Raw genomic sequence first — 23,412 nt, 5'->3', positions numbered from 1 at the left:
GCCGCTTAACCGACTGAGCCACCCAGGCGCCCCGCAGTTATCAGTTTTTAATTAGCCTTTTATGATATTTTCAAAAGTTTTATTGACTTGGATATGACAAATATAAGATGAGGGGCTCCTGGGTGGCTCAGTTGTTAAACGTCTGCCTTCAGCTCAGGTCATGATCCCAGGGTCCTGGGATCAAGCCCCGCATTGGGCTCCCTGCTCTGCAGGAAGCCTGCTTCTCCCTGTCCCACTCCCCCGCTTGTGTTCCCTCTCTCGCTGTGTCTCTGTCTGTCAAATAAATAAATAAAATCTTAAAAAAAAAATAGTTAAAAAGAATAAGATGATGTAGTGATGATGTAGTGTATGGTGATTAACATAACATAATAAAATAAAAAATTAAGATGATAAAAATGGAAAAAACAATGGTCTCAAATGACTTGTTATTTTTATTTTATTTTATTTTAAACATTTTATTTATTTATTAAAGAGAGAGAGAGAAGAGAAAGAGAGAGAGAGGGCACAAGCGGGGGTGAGGGATGGAAGGAGAGGGAGAAGCAGACTCTCCGCTTAGCAGGGAGCCTTATGCGGCACTCGATCCCAGGACCCTGAGATCATGACCTGAGCCGAAGGCAGACACTTAACCAACTGCACCACCCAGGCGCCCCACAACTTGTTATTTTAAAAATAACTACTTAGCAACAGGTTTATTTGTCTTAATTCAATTGAATTTTTTCCTTAAAACAGATTTATTTGTTTGTAGATGAGCTGTGGTTCTCTAGATCCTCCAAATGGGTAGCTCTTAGTTCTTAGAAACTAAGTAGTTTCTTAGAAAGCAGGTTCCTTAATTTTTCAATCTGAATTTCCAAGTTAGTCCCTCTTGCCTGACTTAAACCTCCCTTATTCTAATTAAAAATTTTAAAGCCCATCTTCCATTTTTGTCTTAAAAGGCAGGTCCTTAACCTTCTTGGCATAATATTAGCAATGACTATATAGAGAATTCCAATTTTGGTGAAATGGTTTTGGCAGGATGTTACTTTAGTTAGATCTGCCTCTCTTCTATCTTAACAAACACTGTGGTGAACTCTACAGAGCACAATGCTCACAATGGGATCCTGCAAAAGGAGGAGAGGTGGGCACACCAAATTGCAAGACTTGCTTCATGGAAAATGAATGAGAATAAGGCAAGGGAGTGATTGGCAAATATAGGAAGGAGCAGCTTTAGGAATTCTCCTAAATTGGGAGATTTTATTAAACGCAAAACTTGGTAATTATTCAGTAATTTATTTCCTGCATTTTTAAAAGAAATGGGTAAATAGCCTTCTTTGTGGAATTATGTTCATGTGCCATGTCTAGAGACAAAAATTAACAGGCTGATGTTTATCTACAGTTACACATTCCATGTTATTCTCTGGCATTTTCTTTTCTTTTGTGAAATTTCTAGTTCTAGCTAGGAACTAGCCACAATGAAACAATGATTACATTAAAATCCACAGGAGGGAAAAAGATGGAAAAGAGTAGTACCCAATCTTAATAGTAGTTGAGCTTAGATGAGCTCTGTATGATTTTACTTTATAATTTCTACTTTTCTGTGATTTTAAATTTTCTTTGAGAAGTATGTTTCAATGAGTATTTATAATTTTAAAAATGAGTGCATTTTATCTAAATAAAGAAATCAAAAGGATGCATCAAGTACCCTAGTCAGTCTGTCAATCTCCATTTTTTTGCAACATGTAGCAATAAGAGAATAATTTTAAAAATAAAAGTACTTAAATGTATTAATATCTGTTAAAGTTCATAAAGCTTGAGAATCTTGGAACAGTAATATACATACACACGTACTTACTACTAGGATTACTCTTAGATGATAGTCCCTGGTTTGTGAAAAAGTTTGGTCTGACATTTAGTAATTAAGCCTTTTTGCATGATACTGCCTTACCTCCACGAAGCCACATACAAATCAGGTGTAGAGAACTATGGCTTTTAAATGTTAAAAAATAACTGGAGAAGATGGGTACCTAAAATATACTTTGACAATAGGAACAAAAAAGCTTAATAAATCCACATTCATTTTCTATTTGATTGCTAAATATATAAAGAGTTTTTAGTTATGGTCCGCCTGTCTCACAGAGAAAGTATGATTATCTAAATATGTGCTGCTTTTTTTTTTAAAAAGTAATTGCTTGCTCAACTCTGTGCTTTCTGTAAAATATTGCAAAATTGTGTGCATCTGCAAGTTAAAACCATGTAATACAGCAGGCTAAAATTGAACAGAATTTGATTGCAGACCTGACTGTTTTTCTTGGTTTTGTCAATAGAAATATAATGTGCTAGAATGTGCTCAGGATTTTTTGAACAATCCATGAAAGGTGACAGGGATGTTAATCTCCACTTCAGCCCTGGCAACTTCACTCAAGTCCTTGGCATTCAGAATCAGAAGATAAGCAGGCTTTTGTCCTGCCCCAGGGCTCACCACCACACTCAGAACTACACCTGTTAATCAAAAGTAAATAAGGCAATGTTAGATTAAAAGAAAAAAAAAAAAAGCCTAGGACCATAGATTAAATGTCACTGAAAAAATATAGGAGGTATTATATTGACAAATAAAGAAAACCATATGACTTGGTATCTTGTTCTGACTCTTCCACCATCTGGCTGTGTCACCACCCTGAAGGGATCTTTCAAACTCTTTATGTTCCCTAGACTATAAGTTCCAGGAAGGGAGTGACCGTATCTGTCTTGTCCACTGTTGTATCTCAATAGCTACTACAATTACTAGGACATAGTAGGTGTTCATTAAATTCTTATTGATGAATGATCTGTGCTCTTGTCTGTAACATAAGATTTAACATAACTTACTGCAAAAAAAAAGTGTTGTGACAATCAAATGAGAAATATATATAAAAAGACTTTGAAAACAATAAGGTATATTATTTCTGTACTCTCCAAGACGTAGCTAGAAGCTTACTTCCTTCCAACAAAATGAGAGCAAACCTTTTGCAGTTTTGCCTGGATGGGCTGTATATGTAAAATTGTTTAGCATGAAATGGCTCCATAATTCTTTACTTCACTCATTTCTCTGTGGTTTTCCATATTTTAATCCCAGAGAGTGTAATCTACCTTCCTGTCCCAGCTAATCAATAGTTAACAAAGACTGATGTTTTGTCATTGAGTCACTGTGTTATAGGCTGTAGCTCCAGCTTACTAAAAGAAGAAACCCAAAGCAGAGACACAAAGCCTCATTCTCATTCTCTTTGATCTGTTAGAATACTCAATTTCTCTCCTTTGAACTTTATCCTTTTTCAGAAATTTATCTAGGTCAGGAAAGGTAAAAACCTAGAATTCATGCTGTTCTTTCTTCATCCTTCCCTCTTTCATCTAGAGCAGACATTGATGTTCCATATGACACCAGATGGTGCTTCAGCATTTTTCCATGAGTAATCAATGAGATTGGCCACAAGATGAAACTTATTTTCTAATAAGTTTAAATTCTTCCATGCTGCATTAAATTCAGTAGTATTAAGGATCATATCTGAACATTAGGGAGTAATCACTGTGACTCCTAAGGCACTAGCGTATAGAACTCCAATAAAAAGAAAGTGTTCAGACACATCCATTGCTTTCATTACCATCATCTTCCTCCAAGGCATCTGGGTGAGAAACAAAGATGGGTTCTGACGGATATGAATCAGGTTCTTGCCATACCCATGTTTCTTTGGTTTTAACATTCAGCTTACAGAGCTGCTTGTGAGAAAGAAAAATCAATCAGTTAATCAGTCGATGTGCTTTACTTGACTAGGATATGACTCAAACTACTTTTCTTTTTTCTTTTTTCTTTATTTATTTGACAGAGAGAGAATGAGAGAGAAAACACATGAGAGGGGGGAGTGTCAGAGGGAGAAGCAGACTCCCTGCCGAGCAGGGAGCCCGACGTGGGACTCGATCCAGGGACTCCAGGATCCTGACCTGAGCCGAAGGCAGTCGCTTAACCAACTGAGCCACCCAGGCGCCCTCAAACTACTTTTCTAGTATTAGGTAAGATGGATTAATTACCCTGTCTGGAACAAAGTGATTCAAGCCAAGTCCATAGGCGTACGTGTAAGGTTTCCCACCATATTTCTGATAATTGATTTGAGGAAACTCGAATGCTACAAAAGAGAGGACATGCTTAGGAAAACTCAGTTAATCTCTGAATGGAACAGTTTGTTCCCCTCTAAATCCTCTCACCTTGGCGAGGCCCTGAGAAGAGAACCTCAGGCTCCAGCCAGATGGTCTCGTCACTGCACAGAATTGCAGTGGCAGTTGTGTTGGGGAGTGTGACTAAGTTCTTGCCTGTGTCAGCCTAAGGAAAACGGATAAGAGACACCTCAGTGAGAAGGAAAGAAAAATCAAGCAGCCATAAATGCAGTCTTCCTGAGTTTTGTGCCCTGCGTTCTTTGTTTCTTCTGTCAGTGTGTAGGAAGGAGCAGTGCAGAAAGCTGTAGAAACGTAAGCGCAGTAACACCCTGGGAAAGTGGCCTGTGCCTGTGTTAGTCACCGGCTGCGCACCGCTGGGAGTGTCGTGTAACCTCTATGCCCTCTAGGCCTTCACATCTCTGCAATGAGATTGTCCTCAAAGAAAATTTAGGCCTCCGAGGAAGGGCCTCTGCGGAAAAAAAATGTTTTTTTTGTTGTTGTTTGTGTGTTTGGGTTTTTTTTAGTAGAACAGCAAAAGACTTCAAACTCTATGGATTCATTTATAGTGTTTATCTCCTTTACAGTTAGGATATATTTTGATTTTGCTTGAAAAAAATCATACAGTTCTGTTGTCAAAAAGAAAAAGAATATATAGGAAAACTACTGGATCGGATGTTGTCTAAGATCTCTTGTCACTCCCTTATGCCCCCGGTCATGAGCGCTTTCTAAGAACACATTTATTTCTTAATACCTGTATCAAATACTTGAGTACATGTTTTGTGCTTGACTCTATTCTAGACATTTGGGATAATTCAGAGAATAGGGTTCCTGTCCTCATGAAGCTTGCATTCTAGTTTGGGGACATAAACAATAAATGTAATTAATAAAGTATATAGTATATCATGAGTACGGGGAGAAAAATAATACAGCAGAGTTAGGAGGATCAAAAGTGTGAAGTGTAGGTGAATTATAATTTTAATAGGTGGTCAGGGTGGGCCTCCTTGAAAAGGTGACATTTGGGACAAAACTTGTAGGAGGTGAAGAAACAGTACGGATATCTAGGGAAGAACATTTAAACAAAGAAAACAGTGCAAAGGCCTAAGGTTGGAGGATGCCAAATATACTTGATGAACATTAAAGAGACCAGTGTGGCTGCAGCTGACTGAGCCTGGGGAAGAGGAAGAGAGGAGGGTAGAGGAGAGATTATGTACAGCTTTATAGGTCCTTTTGAGGACTTGGTCTTTTACTCTGAGTGAGAGATGGGAAGCCACAGAATGATTTGGGGCAGAGGACTGACATGCTCTAATATTTAAAAGAATTGCTCTGGCTGTTCTCTTGAGACTACCCTTGGGAGTAGGGGGGATGCAAGAGTGGAATTGGGGACACCAGTCTGTCCAGTCAAAAGAAAAGAGAAGTCCAGACTAGGCTAGTAGCACTGGAGTCAGTGAGAAGTGGAAGGCAGAGCCATGAGGTTTTCCTGATAGATAGGCTATGGGGTAAGGAAGAGGCGTGAAATTAAGACAGAAGTCAAGGATGACTCCAAGGTATTTGGCCTGAGAATTAAAGGTTGGAGCTGTGGCAACAAAGGTGGGGACTACTGCAGGTGGGGTAAATTTTTTTGGTAGAGGAAGAGAAGAAATTTAGATTTCATCTTATTAAGCTTAAGAGGTCTATTGGACATCCGGATGGAGACATGGAATTGGCAGTAGCATATATAAACCTTGAATTGAAAGGTAAGTTGAAAATGTAAATGTAGGCTGCTTTAAAGCATGAGTCTTTACAAAGGGAGTGAATGTACAAACAGAAGATAGAATGAAGGGCTGAGTTCTGGTGCCCTCCAACATTAAGGGGTCTATAAAAAAAAGAATGAGGATAGCTCAAGGGGGCAAGAAGAGTCAAGAGAAGGATTTTGTAAGAGGGCAAAATAATAGCATGATATGAATGACCCAGTGAAAAAGAAGGGAAAGTAATGATAAAGGAGAGGGGAGAGAATCACTTGAGGGATGTCCTTGAGTGGGTAAGGAAGGGAAAATGGGAAGGACTAGTTCTGGGTGGGATGATAAATAATTCAGTACAAGTCCAGATGCTGGTGGGTGGGTAGATGTGGTGGCAGGAGTCTAACGTTCTTTTTTGATTTCTTTCATTTGTTTCAATAAAATAGGAAGCAGAGCCATCAGCTGAGTATGAGTGTGGAGGTGGGAGGTGTTAGAAGTTTGAAGAGAGGAGGGTGTGAAATACTTAACTAGCAAAGTGGGAGAGTAAATGAAGTTCAGAAATATAGCAGTGAGGTTTGTGGTCATGTATTTAAAAATGAACCAATTAACATGATTGTGTGTTTTCAGCACTTAATTTCATCCTTAGAGATACAAGTGTAGAGTGGGTGGAGAGTTGAATTTAACTAGGTGGGGGGATTATGGTTTTGACAAATGAGTTCAATAAAGTAAGAAAGAGGCAAGAAAAGTGAGGATCTATATAAGATTAAAATTGTTGACGATGGAATTTTAGTTAAGTAATGAGGAAAAGTAAGTTCTCAGGGCAGTGAGGTACGGTGAGAAGGTAGTAGGTTCAGTGGATTGGAGGTTTCTGGTGGGAATTGCAGTAGGGCAAGTGATCTTGAAAGACGGGAGGCGGTAGTCAGAGCATATCATGCATGAAACTAAGATTATGGAAGCAGCACAGTCATAGGTAATGGCAGGGTCAAGTGTATGACTATGGGGAGTGAGTGGCTGACATAGAATGGAAGACAAGATCAGTGGAAGACGTCAAGGAATTGAGAGGCCAGTTGTTGGAAGAATCACCTATGATGTGTATATGGAAATGACCAAGAGTCAGTAGATCTGGGGAGTGTGACATTGAGCCAGGAAGGGGAAGTGAGTGAGTGGTGGTTCATAGACAACAACAGTAATGAGGGGGGTATATATGTACATATGTATATACCACTTAGCTATATAATTAGCTGAAATGAGATTAAAATTGGAATATTTTAAGAGTGGATAGAAGGAACAATGAATCTGGAAACAGAGAAGTGGAACAAAGAGAACACCTACCCCAACCCCAGATCAGGTGGCATAAGGGCTGTAGGAAGAGACTGGAGAGATCAGTGTCCTCAGGAGAGAGCCAGGTTTGTGTTTTTTGAAGATTTTATTTATTTATTTATTTGAGAGAGAAAGCGAGAGAGAGATAGCACAAGCAGAGGGGAGAGGGAGAAGCAGGCTCCCTGCTGAGCTTGGAGACCGACTTGGGACTCCATCCCAGGACCCTGGGACCATGACCTGAGCCGAAGGCAGATGCTTAACTGACTGAGCCACCCAGGTGCCCCCAGGTTTTGGTTTAAAAAATAGAAGGTGAAAGGAACATTCTGAGAAGAGGAGAGAGGGGGTTTTTCTGGGGGAATTAAGAGGGAATAGTGGAAGATTCTTAGGATAGGCAAGGGATAGGAGGTAAGGAGCGAATACAGAAATGATGAGAATTTTATGAGATTTTGTGAAATGGAGCCTCAAGGCACTTTGTGGTATTTTGGGGAAGAAGAGATCAAATGCCTACGTCAGACATATTATTTATATACTTGTAAGTTTAAATTGATTATCTTCATTCTATCTTATTTTTTCTATTACTAAATTACATTTTTTATGTAAGAAATCTGTAACATTACTTTTGCTTTCCCCAACAAACTAGCTCCTCATTTCAACTCCCCACCCCCCTTTTTTTTAACAGACGCATTTTTCCTTTAACCCAAAATCTCATTTCTGAGGATCTAATCTATTCATATATCTGTGCATGTATGAAACGACATACGTACAAAGTTATTCCTTACTACATTATTGGTAATAGCCAAAGATTGGAAACAATTCTGTTGTGCAGCAGTGAGGGACTTGGGTATGTTCACAGAAAGAATACTGTGCAGTTCAAAACAGCAAGATCTTTAGCATATATATTGTTAAATGAAGAAAGCAGGGCACAAAACAGTGGATACAGAAAGTTACTTTTTGTGTATGAGAATGGGAAATAATAATTATATATTTTCTTATATTTTCATAAACAAACCAAAGAAAAGGAAAGACATGAAAAGTTACACATAGGAAGTGAATGGGGTTGGTATGGACTAGATACAGGAGGAGGGTGGAGTGAGATTTCCCACTTTGCATATAATTTTGATTTTTGACCATTTAAATGCACAGCCTATTCAAAAAAATATAAAGATATATTTTAAAGATACTACCATTATCTTAATTAGCAAACTGGAAACTTCATTAATCTTAGACCCTTTTCTCTCCTTAGTCCTTCCCTCAATCTCTTTCTTACCTCTCCTAATTTATGACCGATTTTTCCCTTCACTGCCAAATTTTTCAAAGTGTGGACTTACAGTAACTGCTCCCATATCCTCCCAGTCACTCACCTTCAGTGCCTTGAATCCTGATTTCTGCCTCCCTTATCCTCATCCCTTGGAGAGCACCAAATTTGGTGTTTGGCTTTTAGTCTTCATCCTTTTTAACTTGCCCATAGCACAGTGGGCACTGATAAAACCCTCTTGCCCTATCCTGTGTAGGATTGTCCTCTCTTAGCTCTAGCTAGGGCTCTTTGGTGACTTTCTCTCTCTCTTTCTGGTTCCTCTTTTTTGTACTTTCTGTACATGAGACTTCCCAAACTTCTGTGCCTGGCCATCTTTTCTTCTCTTAGCATTTTCTGGGCTATCAAATTCTTCATTTTTAAAATAAGCAACTGTGTATGGTTTTTTTTTTTTTTTTAGAAAACTTATTCTAAAGTACGACTTTTCCCTGCTAGCAGTCTCATCTATCTATTCTTGTATGTTTGATCATCATTTCAACATCAGTAACTATTGACCCTGATTGGCCTCACAATGTCCTTCATTGACATATGAAAGCCTATGTGACATCTTTCATGAAAATGTTTTGATACTGATTTTGTTGTTGTTGATGATGATAGGGGATATTTATTTAATATTTCCTTTGTGTCAAGGACTATATTTAATAATTAACATATATCAACTCATGTAGCAGCCACAACAACCCTGTAAGATGGATACAGATAAGGAAAAGGAAATTTAAGAAGGTTAAATGTTTCTGTTCATAGATAGAGAGAAGGAAATTTAAGGTTAAATCACCCAGTTAGTAAGTGGCAGAGCTGAAACTCAAGCCTGGCTCTATATGACTCGAAGTCAACCTCCCTACCCATTATCCTCCCCTTCCTCATAGTTCTGCAATTCATGTTTTTCTCCACAGCTGCTCTGCCCGTTATACTCCCTATTTCCAAAGGTATCACTCTAGACACATAGGCTTACAGGATCTCTATGATATTTTGCATGTCTAAGATTTAATTCATTCTGCTATCCAATCAAATGCAAGACCCTTTTAATTCTACCTATAGGAACTCTTATTTTCGTGTTTGCCTGTTCCTAGTACCACTACATTTTTCTCTCACCTGAGTGATTTTAATTGTCTTCTATCCCAGGGTCCTATCTCTGTCTTTTGTACACTTCCAGTATCACTTATGCACAACACAGACTTGTTTTAGAAAATCACGTTATTGGAAGCTGCAAATGACCCTAGTCATTACTTAGTCCAATTTTGTTAGGTTTCAGAGCTGGCAACTGAACTTAGAATGATTGAGTGACTTGCTTGGGAAAGCCAGACATTTAGTAGAAGAGAAAACCATGAAAGTCAGTCCACTTGGTACCCAGTCCACCAGCTCTGAATGTGGTTTTCTTCTGTTCAGAAACCTTCACTGCCAAATAAAGTACGACCTCTTGGCCTGGCCTTAAAGCTTTTGAAGAGTACAAGTCTGCTTTCTAAACTTTTTTTAAATCCCCCCCCCATTTATTCCACTACTTATGCTTATGTTCTAGGGAATTGGATTGCAGTCAGTTCCCTCTGCTCTTCTGCCCCTCCCCATTTCTGTCTTTTTTCAAACTCTTCCTCCTGTCTTAAGTTGATCTGCTTCAGTTTCTTCTGCCAGAATATTGCAAATGACTGTGTTCCATGAATCTCTCCAAACAATTGTGACTTACTGTTCCATTCTCTGAATAGCCAAAGCAATTTATTCCTCCCTCCCACTACTTATCTCTTGCCAACATGTGTTATCATTACCGAATCACCTTCCTCCTTCCTACTACACTAGGTAATGAGTTCCAGAACAAGAGCGTATCCTATTGATGTACGCACTGAAAGAACTGGTACAATACCGTGTTACAGTGGTTAATTCACAACTATTGGGAGAGAGAGAAAGCAGGGTCTATGGTGACATTAGACATTTTTTCATCACTGAAGTTCTCTATTTCATAATTGGGTGGTCTTTCTTCAGGCAGTGATGACTACACATTTATGAAAATCTTTCCTTTTTCCTCTTTTTGGTTGTGAAGAGAGTGAGGTAAGGGATATTTAAATTAAATGATCTTATTTCCTTAATTTAAAGATGATTGTGATTTTCTCATTACTAGTAAAATAAGAGTTTACTAAAATCACTGGACTCATTCATTTGGTATTTTTGTGGGCACTCAGCTAGGTACCAGAGATATGCTTCCCAAGGGCAAAGTTAGAGTGCTTAAAGCCCCATGCAATGTCATTCCAACCTTCTTTCCAGTCCCTCTGCCCAATGCCCATCTCTCCTCTGTCCTAATGTACCAGCTCCACCAACTACTTTATATTTTTTTTTATATTAAGTTTTGCTCTTTTAAATCTCCCTGCCTTTGTAGAAGCTCATTTACCTAACTACCTAATGCCCCACCTCAACTTCCTCCTCCTTTCTTATCTTTTATAGAGCTTACGAACTTGCTTAAGAGCAGTAGTGTCTGGTTCTAAATTGGGTTTATTTTCCACTATATTTGATCTAGTTTTGAGTACAATGTTTTATATTCCGTGTAGCTGCCTTACCCACTTTTGTGTGTATATCCCATATATACATAAATGACAGTGTATGCTCATGTATCTATTGTGAAAATTCTATTTGTCTTGATTTTGACTGGCATTCTATTACACAAAAACTTCTTGATGTTAATCTAATATTCTAAAAGGACAGCCACTGAATACAAGGAAGAAAAAGTAGAAATAAAAAGATGACTGCCAAAGGCTATTAATGATGTTTGTCCTCTATTGATATTTTTAGAAGGTTTGCAGAAAACCAAAATAATGGGCTGATTTCCCTAAAGGGGTACTTTTTAATGCTTCATTTCTTTAGAATTTCAAATTATTTAAATTAAATTATTTATATTATTGACAGAGGATCCTAGGACTCAGTGGTCTGCCCTATTCACTGAGAAAATGTATTTTGAAAGGGATTTGCAAATGAAAGAACAGTGCATCAAAACCTGGTTTTCATTTTGGCTCTGCTGCAGTTGGCTTTTGCTAAGTCATGTCACTCTTCTGAGCTCTAGTTTCCTCGTTTGTTAAATGAGGGGAGTTGAATTAGTGTATTTTTAAAGTTCCTTCCAGCTCTGAAATTTCAAGATTTTATGTATAAACATAAGGCAGGAGAACAAATCCGGATATATCTGAAATCTGTGCAGAGGGCAGTTACCTTGTCAATATTCAGAGGAAGCACATATCTCCTCACTTCAGGCTGGGGAGCCTTTCTGGCATTTTTTTTCAGCTCTTCCCAGTTCTTACGTAAATTGGCTAAATATAAGTAATTATAAACAAATTCAAATCTGCAAAAGTAAGAAGTCAGACATGAGCCCAGACAATTGCAAATAATTTCAGAGAGATGATCCATGCCTTTTAAAAGAACAAGTGCCTGCCTGTTCTGTGTGGCTTTTTTTTTTTTTTTTTTAAGATTTATTTATTTATTTTAGAGAGAGAGAACAGGCAAGCAAGCACCGGGTAGGGGGTAGGGGCAGGGGGAAGGACAGAGGGAGAGAGAGTCTTAAGCAGACTCTGTGCTGAGCGTAGAGCTGAGGTTAGGCTCGATTCCACCAACCCTGAGATCGGGACCTGAGCTGAAACCAAGAGTCGGACACTTAACCGACTGTGCCACCCAGGTGCGCTAACCTGCCTGTTTTTTTATTCTCCAACCCAGAAACTGCTAATGACCCAAGTATATTAGAGCCATTTCCTCCTGTCCATGCTGCATGAAAAACAAACAAAACAAACAAACCTGCCTCACCAATATGTTTACATAAGAGCAGCTTTTGATACTTTCTATTCTGTTTCTCCATCATCATTCTGTCTTTACGGGCTACTATCTTTTTAAGTGACTTGATATCCTCAAGAAAGCATGCCTCTTTCTTTCAAACCCAGAGTGGGTAGAGTTCAAGGCCCCCCAGGGGAAGTTGTCAAGTTGCAGTGAGGTTAAGTTTAAATTTACTTATCAGGTCATAGCACGTTTTATTTTCAGATCAGGTTCATAGACCTGATCAGTTTTCAATCATTAACCATGGTTTTGATGTTCATTTTACGATTGCTTCTGATTACCTAGCCTCCCTACTGCTTTTTCAATTATATTCTGTGACTTAAGCACACTTCTTGCTTTTTTTAGCTGTAATTCAGATTTAATATTGAGAGCAGCATCTCTGAAAACGGCCCCTAATTTCTAGGCATGACTGGGAGATGTAACATTATCCAGTGTCCTTTCTTACCCTTTCCAGCAACAGAGATCCACAATCAGAAACTCATTGTCTTCATAAGTATTGATGTGATGGAAGAGATTAAAAGAAGAGGTCCTGTATTTATTGTTGAGACACTTTCTTCTTTTTTTGTCAGCAATATGAAGCCAAACCTTGAAAAGTGAGGAGAAAATTTGATGCATTTAAAAAGGAAAACAGATACACATTATGAAATGCCTTCTTTGGAATCATAAACTTGACAAGTAAATGCACAACTTACCCCCATGGTTTCATTGGATTCAAAACAATCTATGTAGTTGGCTCCCCAAAGACTCCATGAAGAAAGGAACTTGAACAGGTTAATTTTGACTGGCGTCTCCACAAAAACAATATAGTTGGGAGTCAAACCAAAACTGTTTAGAAATGCAAATAGACTTGTGAATGGGAAGGGCTGATTCTCAAACCACAAAGAAATATGTGCACATGAGGTATGAATCAACAGTGCCTACATGAGATTAATTACATTTAAATTTAGGTTTCTGCAAGAAAATGTCGTGATCAGGATTGGTATCAAAGGTAGGCAAAGCAGATCTTTAAACTTGAGTTTTCCTGAAGATTCATAGCAGGCCTTCAAGTTACCTATGGACGTAAGATGGCTTGAATCGGTCACTGCAGGGGAATTGTACAACGATCTCTGACTTGCTTATTGGATCTTCCTTGTCTGAAATAAAGCGGTTTTAAAAGGCTTTGGAAAAGCCTTTTTTTTCCTCTTTTAATACAAAGCATTTAGAACAGCTCATGCAAGTAAAGAAATACATTTTCAGATCTTGATTTTTTTTAGGGCTTATTTTCCTTTTCTCAGTCATTGGCATTTCTTAGGGAAATTTCATGTGGAGCTACAGTCACCCAGGAAAATCCAAACAGCAGCAGATTTGGAAATGTGTGCTCAGTGTTGTGGCAGGCAGAGGACCGTGGGGTCCCATCTTAACAACTGGAGGTGGTAGGTGCTAAGTCAGTGAGTAAGGCAAAAGTGTAGTATGGTCAAAATGCCTTTTGTAATCTCCTAAGTTACCTGCAAAGTATAGTGTATGTGGGTTTGTCTCATTAGTTCTGTACAGTAATTCTTAAGCACAGTAAAGTTTGTTTCCTACTATGTTAGTGGTCTTCAAACCTTAGTGTGCCTCAGAATCACCTAAAGAGCCCCTTAAAAGTGTAATCGTGGGCTCACACCCAGAATTCCTCCTTCAGTCAACCACAGATGGGGCTCTGGATTTCTAGCGGCTTCCCCAAGTGATGCTGTGGTCCAGGGACTACACCTTGAGATCCATGCTATGCAATACTAAACTATATATATATATATATATTTAAATCTATATATATTCAAATAATTCTGTCACCAAGATGGTTATCAAACTTCTGGCAGTGAATGGAGGATGAATGGAGAATTCTAAAGAGTGCTCTCTTTTCTGTTTTAGTATTATTTCTCTATAATATTAATATGAGTTAATAGATTTGTTTGTGGCTTTGGGAATTAAACACACACAGAATACTTTGTACCCTCTCATGTTTCTGTGTGTGCTATGATGCATACGCATATGTTTGTTTAAAAATTTAATTTTGCCTAGAACATGAATAAGGGCTCAGTAAGTATTTCCTGAATTTGAATCTAACTCTTATATGATCAAATACTCATATATGCTACATTTTTGAGACATTGTGGAATACGATTTGGCCACTTGCTTTCTATATTTTCAAGTCGTCATTTTCTGCTATGGTGCTTCTGGGCATTGGTCCCTGGTAGGGCAATCTGAAAGTAATTTAACTGTGCATCTGTAGTGTGATCCTGATATTCTGATCTGGTATCCCATTTCCGGGAATTTTCTCACAATATAGATACTTGTTTTAAGAAGAGTCAAATTGGTAAACTGACCTGCTTGTAGTGGAGGGATCTTTACAATATTGTAGGCAATTGAAAAATTTTTCCCAAAGCAATTACCAATGTTGTAAACAGTTCCATCACTTTCAATATGGGGGTGAGCAGTGGCTCCATTGACAGAGACATAGTTGCAAAGATCAACCTATGGAAGGAGAGCAGATGTCATCCATGTAAAGGGAAACACTGTTTTACCCCTTGGTCTCTAGGTCTGACCTTACTGCTACCACTTGCCTCCTCACCCAAAATGCATTTTTTCTTTCTTTCCATCTTTCTGGGTTCTACCCTCTTTCAAGTCTGCCTGAATTCCTCTTTTCAGTGCACAGCTCTCCTCTGACCCTCATGCTGAGCCCCAAACCTCTGAAATCTTGGAGATCTTTCTGACTGTGTTCTTCATTGTATACCATACACTGCTTTGGTTAGTTACTTTCCTTTTGCACATGCAGATTGTCCTCAAACGGATAATGTGAATCCTGGGATTTCTTTATATCCCCCCTATTGTATTAGATGAATTGTGTGAAATTGCTGAGATATACAATAATTTTTATTTTACAAAAATGGCCATTTTGTATAGTATAACCTAAATACCACATCCAGTGGCTTGCACAGAGTATAAATTTGGAACTGAAAGAAACCCCAGGATTCTATTTCGTACAGAGTCAACCTAAATAGACTTCAGGAGAACCATGAATCTCCTGGAATTAAATGCAAATGTTTTTGGAGAAAAGATTTAGTGCTTTAATTCAATTTGGAGTCTCATAAGAAATTCAGAATCACAAATCTAACATAAATCTCTCTGTGTATAGAAAGAGAAATTGAGGTCTAAGAGAGGTCAAGTGATTTTTTTCAAGGATACAGAGCCACACACTGGCAAAATCAGCACTAGAATTTCTACCGTGACTTGCTCAATACAGATTTATTGAATGAATAATTGATGAGGTATATATTTAACCAAAATTCTTTTTATTTGATTAGGAGAATATGTTTTAAGGGAGTTTTTAGTATTCTTATTTAAATAATAAGTAAGACATTCACTCATTCATTCGATCATTCATCAAGTACTCATTGAACTTCTATTATTACTATGCCAGGGTCAAGAATTCAGTCTAGACTTGTGCTGCCCAAAATGGTAGTAGCCACACGTAATTTAATGTGGATTGATTTTGATTAGATAAAATTTTAAATTTCCTCAGTCACATTAGCCACATTTCAGGTACTCAGTAGCACTTGGAGAATGCACATATAGAACACTGCCATCATTGTAGAAAGTTCTATTTTATAGTACTGTTAGACCAATAAGCTGGTATATAATATAGTGCATTGCTGGTAAATGCAAAATGGTATCTGTAGAGAAGGGTCATCTAACCCAGACTGGGAGATTAGGCCAGGCTTCCCAAGGGCAATGACTCCAACTAATGCTTGAAAGACAAGTAAAAGTTAGCCAGGTGGAGAAGGATGACAGGTGTTTCAGGGAGTGGGAACCCTAACGTACAAGCATTGAACTGTGAAATAGCAGGTGCTGTTTGGGGATTACTAGTCTGTAATCTGTGAAAGGCATGCACGGAGGAGGAGAAATAAGAACCAGTCAGCCACAATGCCCTGTTTGGACTTTATCTTGGGAACTGTGGGTGCCTCAGATAGAGTAACACATTTATACTTGTATTTTAGAAAAATTGCTTCTACTGAATTAGGGAAGTTGTATTTAAGAGAATCAGGCTGGAGGCAAAGGCACTGATTAGGAGGCTATTTTAGTAATAGTAATAAAAAAAATCAAGTTTTAAAACTATATTTTTATATGAAGTCAAGGCACACTGATACAATGAAACTTGACCCCCCATTAAAGGCTATTTTGGAGCCGTACATGAACTTTACATTTGCAATTATAGTACCATAGCAATTGGAGTACAGATTCACTCATCAGAGTTAAATGAATGGTTTAGAATTCAGTTTCAGTTCTTCTCCAAATTATCTAACACATACTCTTATATGATTACAAACATACATCAAAAACAAGAAAGAGCTATGGAAGAGGATATGTTAAGCCTTAGTAAATAGTCTGCTGAGAATTATAAATTAGCTAGTGACATTGAGACCTAGGGTTGGGACTATTTTTCCTTTCTATTTCTACTACACTGAATTTCTAGTTCTGGTTCTTAAATTCCACCTAACTTGTCTCCTAGCTATCCCTTATCTCTTTTGTTCTCCCATATAGTTTATGCATGCCTTCCAGATTAAATATCCTAAAGCACAGCTCTGCTTATACCATTTCTCCAAGCAAAAACTTCCAGTAGCTTCCCATTAGCTAAACAACTTATTCCAAGTTTTTGTCTTACCCAAGTTGTCTTACCAATTAATATATCCTTTGCACCTAGTATAAATTCTGATACATGGAAGGGACTCAGTTTGTGTCACAAATGAATAAATGAATATGTTAGGCATTTTATAAGGTTTTCCTCCAACCCATATAATAAGTGTTTAAAGTTGATGAAGAAACAAAGTTGGCCCTGTGTCACATAGCTAGTGGTTGATAACAAAGCAAGGAGCTGAAAATCTATCTGGCTCTCATGTTCTTTCCCCCAGATTGCAGTTAATTCTAAACTGCAAATTCTAACTTCTTGAGCAATGTTGCCTGAGCATTGTGTCCTACCTGCTTAATTGTCTCCAAGGTCTCGGGATTAATCTTTGTAATGAAGTTCGTCTCTGTGCAGGCATAGTAATCTTCCCCTACTGGGTAGATGTTAACAAGGGCATTGTCAGTGACCTCCACTCCTCGAAAGTAAGAAAAAAACCTGCAGAAGCAAATGGATTTTTCAGTCCAGTAACTTTCAAGCTGTGAGAGAAAAGGGCTAATGTAAAATGTCTTTAATAACATGCAGTCAAGTTTCAGTAACCTGGAAAATATATTCTTGCAGGGATCTGGGAAAGCACAGGTGCCAAATTCCGTCATGACGATTCTTTTCTCAGTCATTGCCCGGACATAAGCATCAGTGCGGATGAACCTGAAGGACATGGAGACATGGGAAAGGGTCATAGGCAGGGGCAATCAGTGTGGTCCATATGGAGCTGAGAATGGTCATTCCGTGTGTCCTTAACAAGTTGGAACCATAAATCCACAACATGAAGAATGAGGAGTATTGTCAGGTCACTTTCTCAGAGCAACTAAGAGAGAAAGAGACAATGTGCTATGAGCTTAAATTTATGTTTTATAAACCTCACAGTGACAGATAAGGAAATTGAAGCTCATGGCTTGGACTTGTCGTGTCCAGCAGAGAAGTTAAGCTGTTGGCATATGTGATGGAGCTGGGTTAGAACTCAAGTCGGCCAGGGCCAGGAAACGTGCATTTCTCCATATCACACTATGCAGCCTCCATGGGTGGTTCACATAGGACCTCTGACTTCCTGTAGCCTATAACATACCAACCTAACACTGAATGGAGAAATACAGAACATGGTGTGCTGAATTATATTCCTTTCAATCTCCCTTATGTCACTCTTGGTTTTTTTCTTCGATTCAAAAATTTATTTTGCTAGTTTTAAAAGTAGGTGTTCTTGAATCCAGTATCTTGCACAGACAGAACTCCGCAACCATATCCCATACGTTGCCTAGGATTTCTCATGTGGAAAGCCAATTAAAATCTGATTTTGCATTTCTTCCAATGCATATAATAAAGTTTAAAATTTCATGAATGAAGAAACAAAGTAGAGAAGAGGAAAAAGTGCCAAGGTCTTTAGGGGGCATATGAAAGCTTCGTCTGACTTCTTAGCTAAATTTGTGCTTGACCTGATCTATTTCTCTTCTATTACAGTCTGAGTTATCCTGACTAGGGCAAGCCTTCATTTGCTCTTCCTTTTGGTGTCTCTTCAGAATTCCTGATACCTGTGCTGATCAACAAAGCCTCTAACAGGTCTGAATATTAAAGCAAAAGCAATTTATTGTGGTGTTAATGGATACTTGGAGTGAAGGCTTAGGCCTTGGAGCCTTTTCACAACAATCTTCTGTTCTTAGAAAACTTCTTAATAATACATTATATGTTAAAAAAAAAAAAGAAGAAAATAAGAAGGGAAAAATGAAAGGGGGTGGGAATCGGAGGGGGAGACGAACCATGAGAGACTATGGACTGTGAGAAACAAACTGAGGGTTCTAGAGGGGAGGGGGCTTGGGGGGATGGGTTAGCCTGGTGATGGATAGTAAGGAGGGCACTTACTGAATGGAGCACTGGGTGTTATACACAAACAATGAATCATGGAACACTACATCAAAAAATAATGATTTACTGTATGGTGACTAACATAACATAATAAAATAAAATTAAAAAAAAAGGAAAAAAAATTTTGAATAGTGATAAAAAAAGAAAAAAGGAAACATCTTTCTTGTATCATTATGACATAATTTGGTCCTTCCCCCTCTGTGCCACCCCTCCCTCCTACCCAGGGGCCTTTCTGATTATTAAAAAAAAAAAAAAGGAGTCAAGAGAACCAGTGGTCTAATAATTATAACAATAACTATAATAATAGCAACTTATTATTACTGCATGCTTCCCAGGTACTTCATTTAATCCTTGCAATGAACCCTGAAGTAGAATTTTAGAGATGACAAAACCAAGAATTAGAGATTAACATCTTGCCAAAGGCTGCCCATTTACGCAAGCGGTGTCTGGTCGATGTAGAATTTGAAGCTAGCCTGTTGGGCCTGGAAGCCCTAGTCCTTAGGTTCTTCTTTATCATCACACAGCCCCCAGGTATCTATGCAAATGTCCTGGGCCAGTGGATTCTGAGAGGAAGCAAATCTAGAAGTTGCCTCTTGGGTTTAAGAGGTTGACTGGGTGGCTCAGTCGTTAAGTGTCTGCCTTCGGCTCAGGTCATGATCTCAGGGTCCTGGGATCGAGCCCCACATCGGGCTGCCTGCTTGGCAGGAAGCCTGCTTCTCCTTCTCCCACTCCCCCTGCTTGTGTTCCCTCTCTCGCTGTGCCTCTCTCTGTCAAATAAATAAATAAAATCTTTAAAAAAAAAAAAAAAAAAAAAAAAGAGGTTGAGAAGTCCGTAGGAGGAGGAGCTAAGCTAGGCCCCACCCCTAGGAGGAGTGGGACCTGGCATTCTTTACCTTCTATGATATGTGACATGTCCTTCTTTAAAGTCAAACTTGTGCAGGAGGGCTTGCCCATCAAACAGGTGGTAAAATGGTTCAGATCCAACTTCAAAGAGTCCTGGTCCACATCGAAGGAGACTGCCAGTGAGCCAGAGGGGGATCCTGCCTGTGATGAAGGTGAGACATAGAACATTGTTTCTTACCCCTGCCCTTTGCTGGGCTCATCCCTGGCAAGCGGTGGTGATTATATTAGCAGCTCAGTTGGGCAGCCTCTTTGTAAAGCTGATAATGATTTTCATTCCCAGCTCTCACCCTGGGCGGCCCTTACAAAATGCTTGCTGACTTGACTCCCCTTTCGCTAGGAGACCAAATGGTGGGAAACGTTGCAATGCCTGGGTTTGGATAAACGGTGGGACAAAGACAAGGAAAAGCACCTAGGGACTCTGGAGGAAATGGGAGGACAATGGGACTCTGCACCTAACAGATTTCCCCAGATACCAACACATTTGCCTTTTTACCATCTCACTTTTAAGAAGAATTTCAAATTTCTTGATGTATTTTGATGGAGTGAAGGGTAGGAAAGGTGGATTAGGAAAAGGGATCAAAACACTAAAAAAAGGTGTTTCTATGAAAGAAGCCATCTAAATGGCAACAAGAATACTGGATTTTTAAAACCTGTTCCTTTGAGGGTATGGGCTACTGTCCAGATGAGTAACCTCCTGAAGGAGAAATTGCACAGGGCTCGCTGTCAGAGACCTGGATTCTGGTTCAGGATTTGCCACGTGCCATCTCTGGGGTCAGTGTCCTCATCTGCAGAATGAGGGGTACACAACAAAGGCCATAAAACCTTTCAGTTTAAGCAGTTAGGTCTGTGCCCTTGTATCCTTTGGAAGGTGCAGTGTTTGCTTAATCCTTACAAATTTTTTTTAAACAAATGGATTATTTCCTGCAGTTCCATTTCAGCAGCCTGCTTCATAAGAATGTATAATTCTGATAAAACCTTTAAGAAGGCATGACTTAACTAATGACACAACATAAATTTGATTGCTAGAACCTAAATTGTTAGCATCAGAATCTAGCTGAGAAAGAACATTTAGCTCCTCCCTTTTATTTTACAGAAGAGGAAATGGGAGGAAAGAGACTTGCCATGTCCAAGCAAGGATGCTGTATGGGTCATGTGATGTCTTTGGATAATGCTAACAATAGTAATAATAAACAACCACTTGTTGGCTGCTTTATTTTGGACACTAGGTGAATCTTTCAGTTACCTTACTCAATCTTCATAATATCCCCATGAGGGAAAGTTTGGTTTTGATAGGTGAGGGAACTGAAACTCAGAAAGTTTAAGTAACTTGTAAGATTCCCAGCTAGTAAAATAATGGAGCTGCAATTAGCTGCAATTAGCACCACATCTGTCTGACTCCAGAAGCAATACAACAGGCATGAAACCTACCACCCTTTATTGTAATATTTCCAGATGCTTGTCACCTGGTCCTCACTTATCCAGACACTGGAATGGATAATGGAACAGACATTTCTAGGAAACTGACTGTGTGCCAGGCACTGAGTTAGGCACTGAGAGTTTAAAGATGACAAAAGATGTAGCCCCAGTCCTTCAGGAATTCTAGTTAGACAGCATGTTTCTCCATTAGGGAAATAAAAGGTAAATGAGAGGACATGGGTTTCTGGCAGAAAAGGCCCACACCTCCAGATTCCCCTCTCTGGAGCCCACAGGGGGAACCACCACTGAGAGATGCCAATGAATAAAAAGCCAGAGAAGAGGGATCTTGACAAAAATAGAGAAGATGGTTTCAAGACTGGTGAGACCAACCTGTAACATGAGCTGTGAGCGGTGAGGACAGTTCCTCCACAGTTTCAAACAGTTTCTTGTAACCACCAGCAGGATGTTCAACTCTGAAAAGGTGGAATAATCGGGAAGAAGCCCACGTTGATACTCAGAGAAGTCCCCTGAGACAGAGGCAGAGCTCCAGGAGAAAAAGCATTCTCTGGTTCAATGTCAGAGCACCACTGCCAGTGGGGCCTTTGCTTGGGGGTCACAGAAATGTCCTCAGGTTTCCTAGTGGGGGGGTGGGTGCTGGGTCAGTGCTCTACTTTTGATGTCAGGGGAAATGACCTCCCTTTTATTTATTTTCTTCTCTCTCTTTTTTTTAAATTTTATTTTATTATGTTATGTTAGTCACCATACAATACATCATTAGTTTTTGATGTAGTGTTCCATGATTAACTGTTTTTGTATAATACCCAGTGCTCCATGCAAAATGTGCCCTCCTTAATACCCATCACTGGGCTCATCCATCCCCCCAACCCCTCCCCTCTAAAACCCTCAGTTTGTTTCCCGGAGTCCATAGTCTCTCATAGTTTGTCTCCCCTTCCAATTTCCCCCTTTTAATGTCACAGTGGACTTTAATTCTGCCCTCTGCAGTCTTCCCACATTTCTGACGACAAATCAACTAATCCTGCTGCTATCACTTGTCTTCCCCCAGAATTACCCCGTCCTGTCGCTACTCAAAGTGCACTGAATCATTGATTCTCTTGCCTTATCCCTCTCCCTCCAAGAGTTGGGAGATGACAGCTTTTTGGGTCAGTAACTCACTCTTTGTTATTCACCCATATTATACCATCATCTCTTCCCATCATCCTATTTCTTCATCAGTCTCCAAGAGCTACGGTTCTCTTTAAAAATAGTCTGACTAGGAGATTCAGGTTTCATATTTTTATTTGTTTCTTACACCTCCTCACTTTGGCTTCATTTTGTAACTTCTTAGAGTGGGGACTCTGACCAGACTCCCTAATTATGATAGCTATCTTTTATTAAGCACTTACTATGTGCCGCACACCATAAGGAGAATTTTGTATGCTCTTAGCTCATTTAAATGTCACAATACCACAATGGGGAAAATATGGCTCTTATGCTCATTCGATATCTAGAAAATCGTAGACTATGAAAGGTTAAGTCCAAATCACACTGCTAGGAAATGGCTGCAACCTAGGCCTGCCTCATCACAATCGTCATGCTCACAACTGTTTCCAAGGCCCATTCACAAAAATCCCACAGTAATTTAGACTGCAATTCTAGATATTTGCTTCAATATATAAATAGGAAGAAATTCTCCCCTTCAAGATCCGAGGCGGCCTCCCATAAGCAGGCCATCAATCCTCTTCAGGACCTCTTGAAATAGCCCATTTACCATCGACCCACTAGGGCATTTAAAAACACCTCCCGGAGATACTTACTGGATGGACATTTTCTCTCAGTGGAGGATTGAGAGTTCTGGCACCAAGTGCAGAGTGAGGAAGCAAGTCCTCAACCAGGGGCTTTATATGCCTTCTAAGTCTCTCTGAAAGGAATTAGGGCTTTCCCACCCCCTCAGCTGAGAGAAGGGGAACAGAAGTGGCTTTCAGCACTCAGATCCTCCTGATGCTTGAGCATTATTTGGGTTTGCTGTTCCCATAACAGCTTTTTGGCTGTTTTCCAGAGACCTCAATCCTTCTCAGAGAGAATGACAAGTGGATTGGAAAGAAAGGAGCTGTGTGGGAGTGGCTAGCATCAGGACTGAGCTGATCCGGGTCACCCCACTGGAACCTGGCATCGTTCTCTGGCCCTCACCTCCCCCTCATCTTCACTCTCATGAATTCCTTCACTTACTTATTTTTTAAAAC

The 23,412-nt window shown here is 39.3% G+C and overlaps 1 protein-coding gene across 5 annotated transcripts; it reads right to left on the bottom strand.

Annotated features, from left to right (window-relative positions):
• Positions 1–413: 413 nt before the first annotated feature.
• Positions 414–23,082, bottom strand: RPE65 (retinoid isomerohydrolase RPE65). 5 transcript variants are annotated; one of them, XM_036123033.2, is made up of 14 exons: positions 22,987–23,066; positions 21,563–21,645; positions 19,747–19,897; positions 17,537–17,644; positions 17,293–17,434; positions 14,643–14,790; positions 13,352–13,433; positions 12,993–13,125; positions 12,746–12,885; positions 11,689–11,818; positions 4,210–4,324; positions 4,036–4,130; positions 3,612–3,723; positions 414–2,475 (listed from the first exon to the last, which is right to left on the bottom strand). In XM_036123033.2, the coding sequence occupies exons 1-14, from the start codon at positions 22,995–22,997 to the stop codon at positions 2,324–2,326; spliced, it is 1,602 nt and encodes a 533-aa protein (XP_035978926.1). In that variant the 5' UTR covers positions 22,998–23,066; the 3' UTR covers positions 414–2,323. The 5 variants fall into 5 exon arrangements, 3 of the variants coding, with proteins under 3 accessions (XP_035978926.1, XP_035978927.1, XP_077929062.1); XM_036123034.2 differs by having other exon boundaries at positions 14,709–14,790; XM_078072936.1 differs by lacking the exon at positions 21,563–21,645 and having other exon boundaries at positions 22,987–23,082.
• Positions 23,083–23,412: the final 330 nt, after the last annotated feature.

This window comes from Halichoerus grypus, chromosome 5, assembly GCF_964656455.1.
Source record: "Halichoerus grypus chromosome 5, mHalGry1.hap1.1, whole genome shotgun sequence".
NCBI classification, from domain to species: Eukaryota; Metazoa; Chordata; class Mammalia; order Carnivora; family Phocidae; genus Halichoerus; species Halichoerus grypus.
The sequence above is the reverse complement of the archived record's forward strand: the minus strand, read 5'-3'. Positions and strand labels throughout refer to the sequence as shown.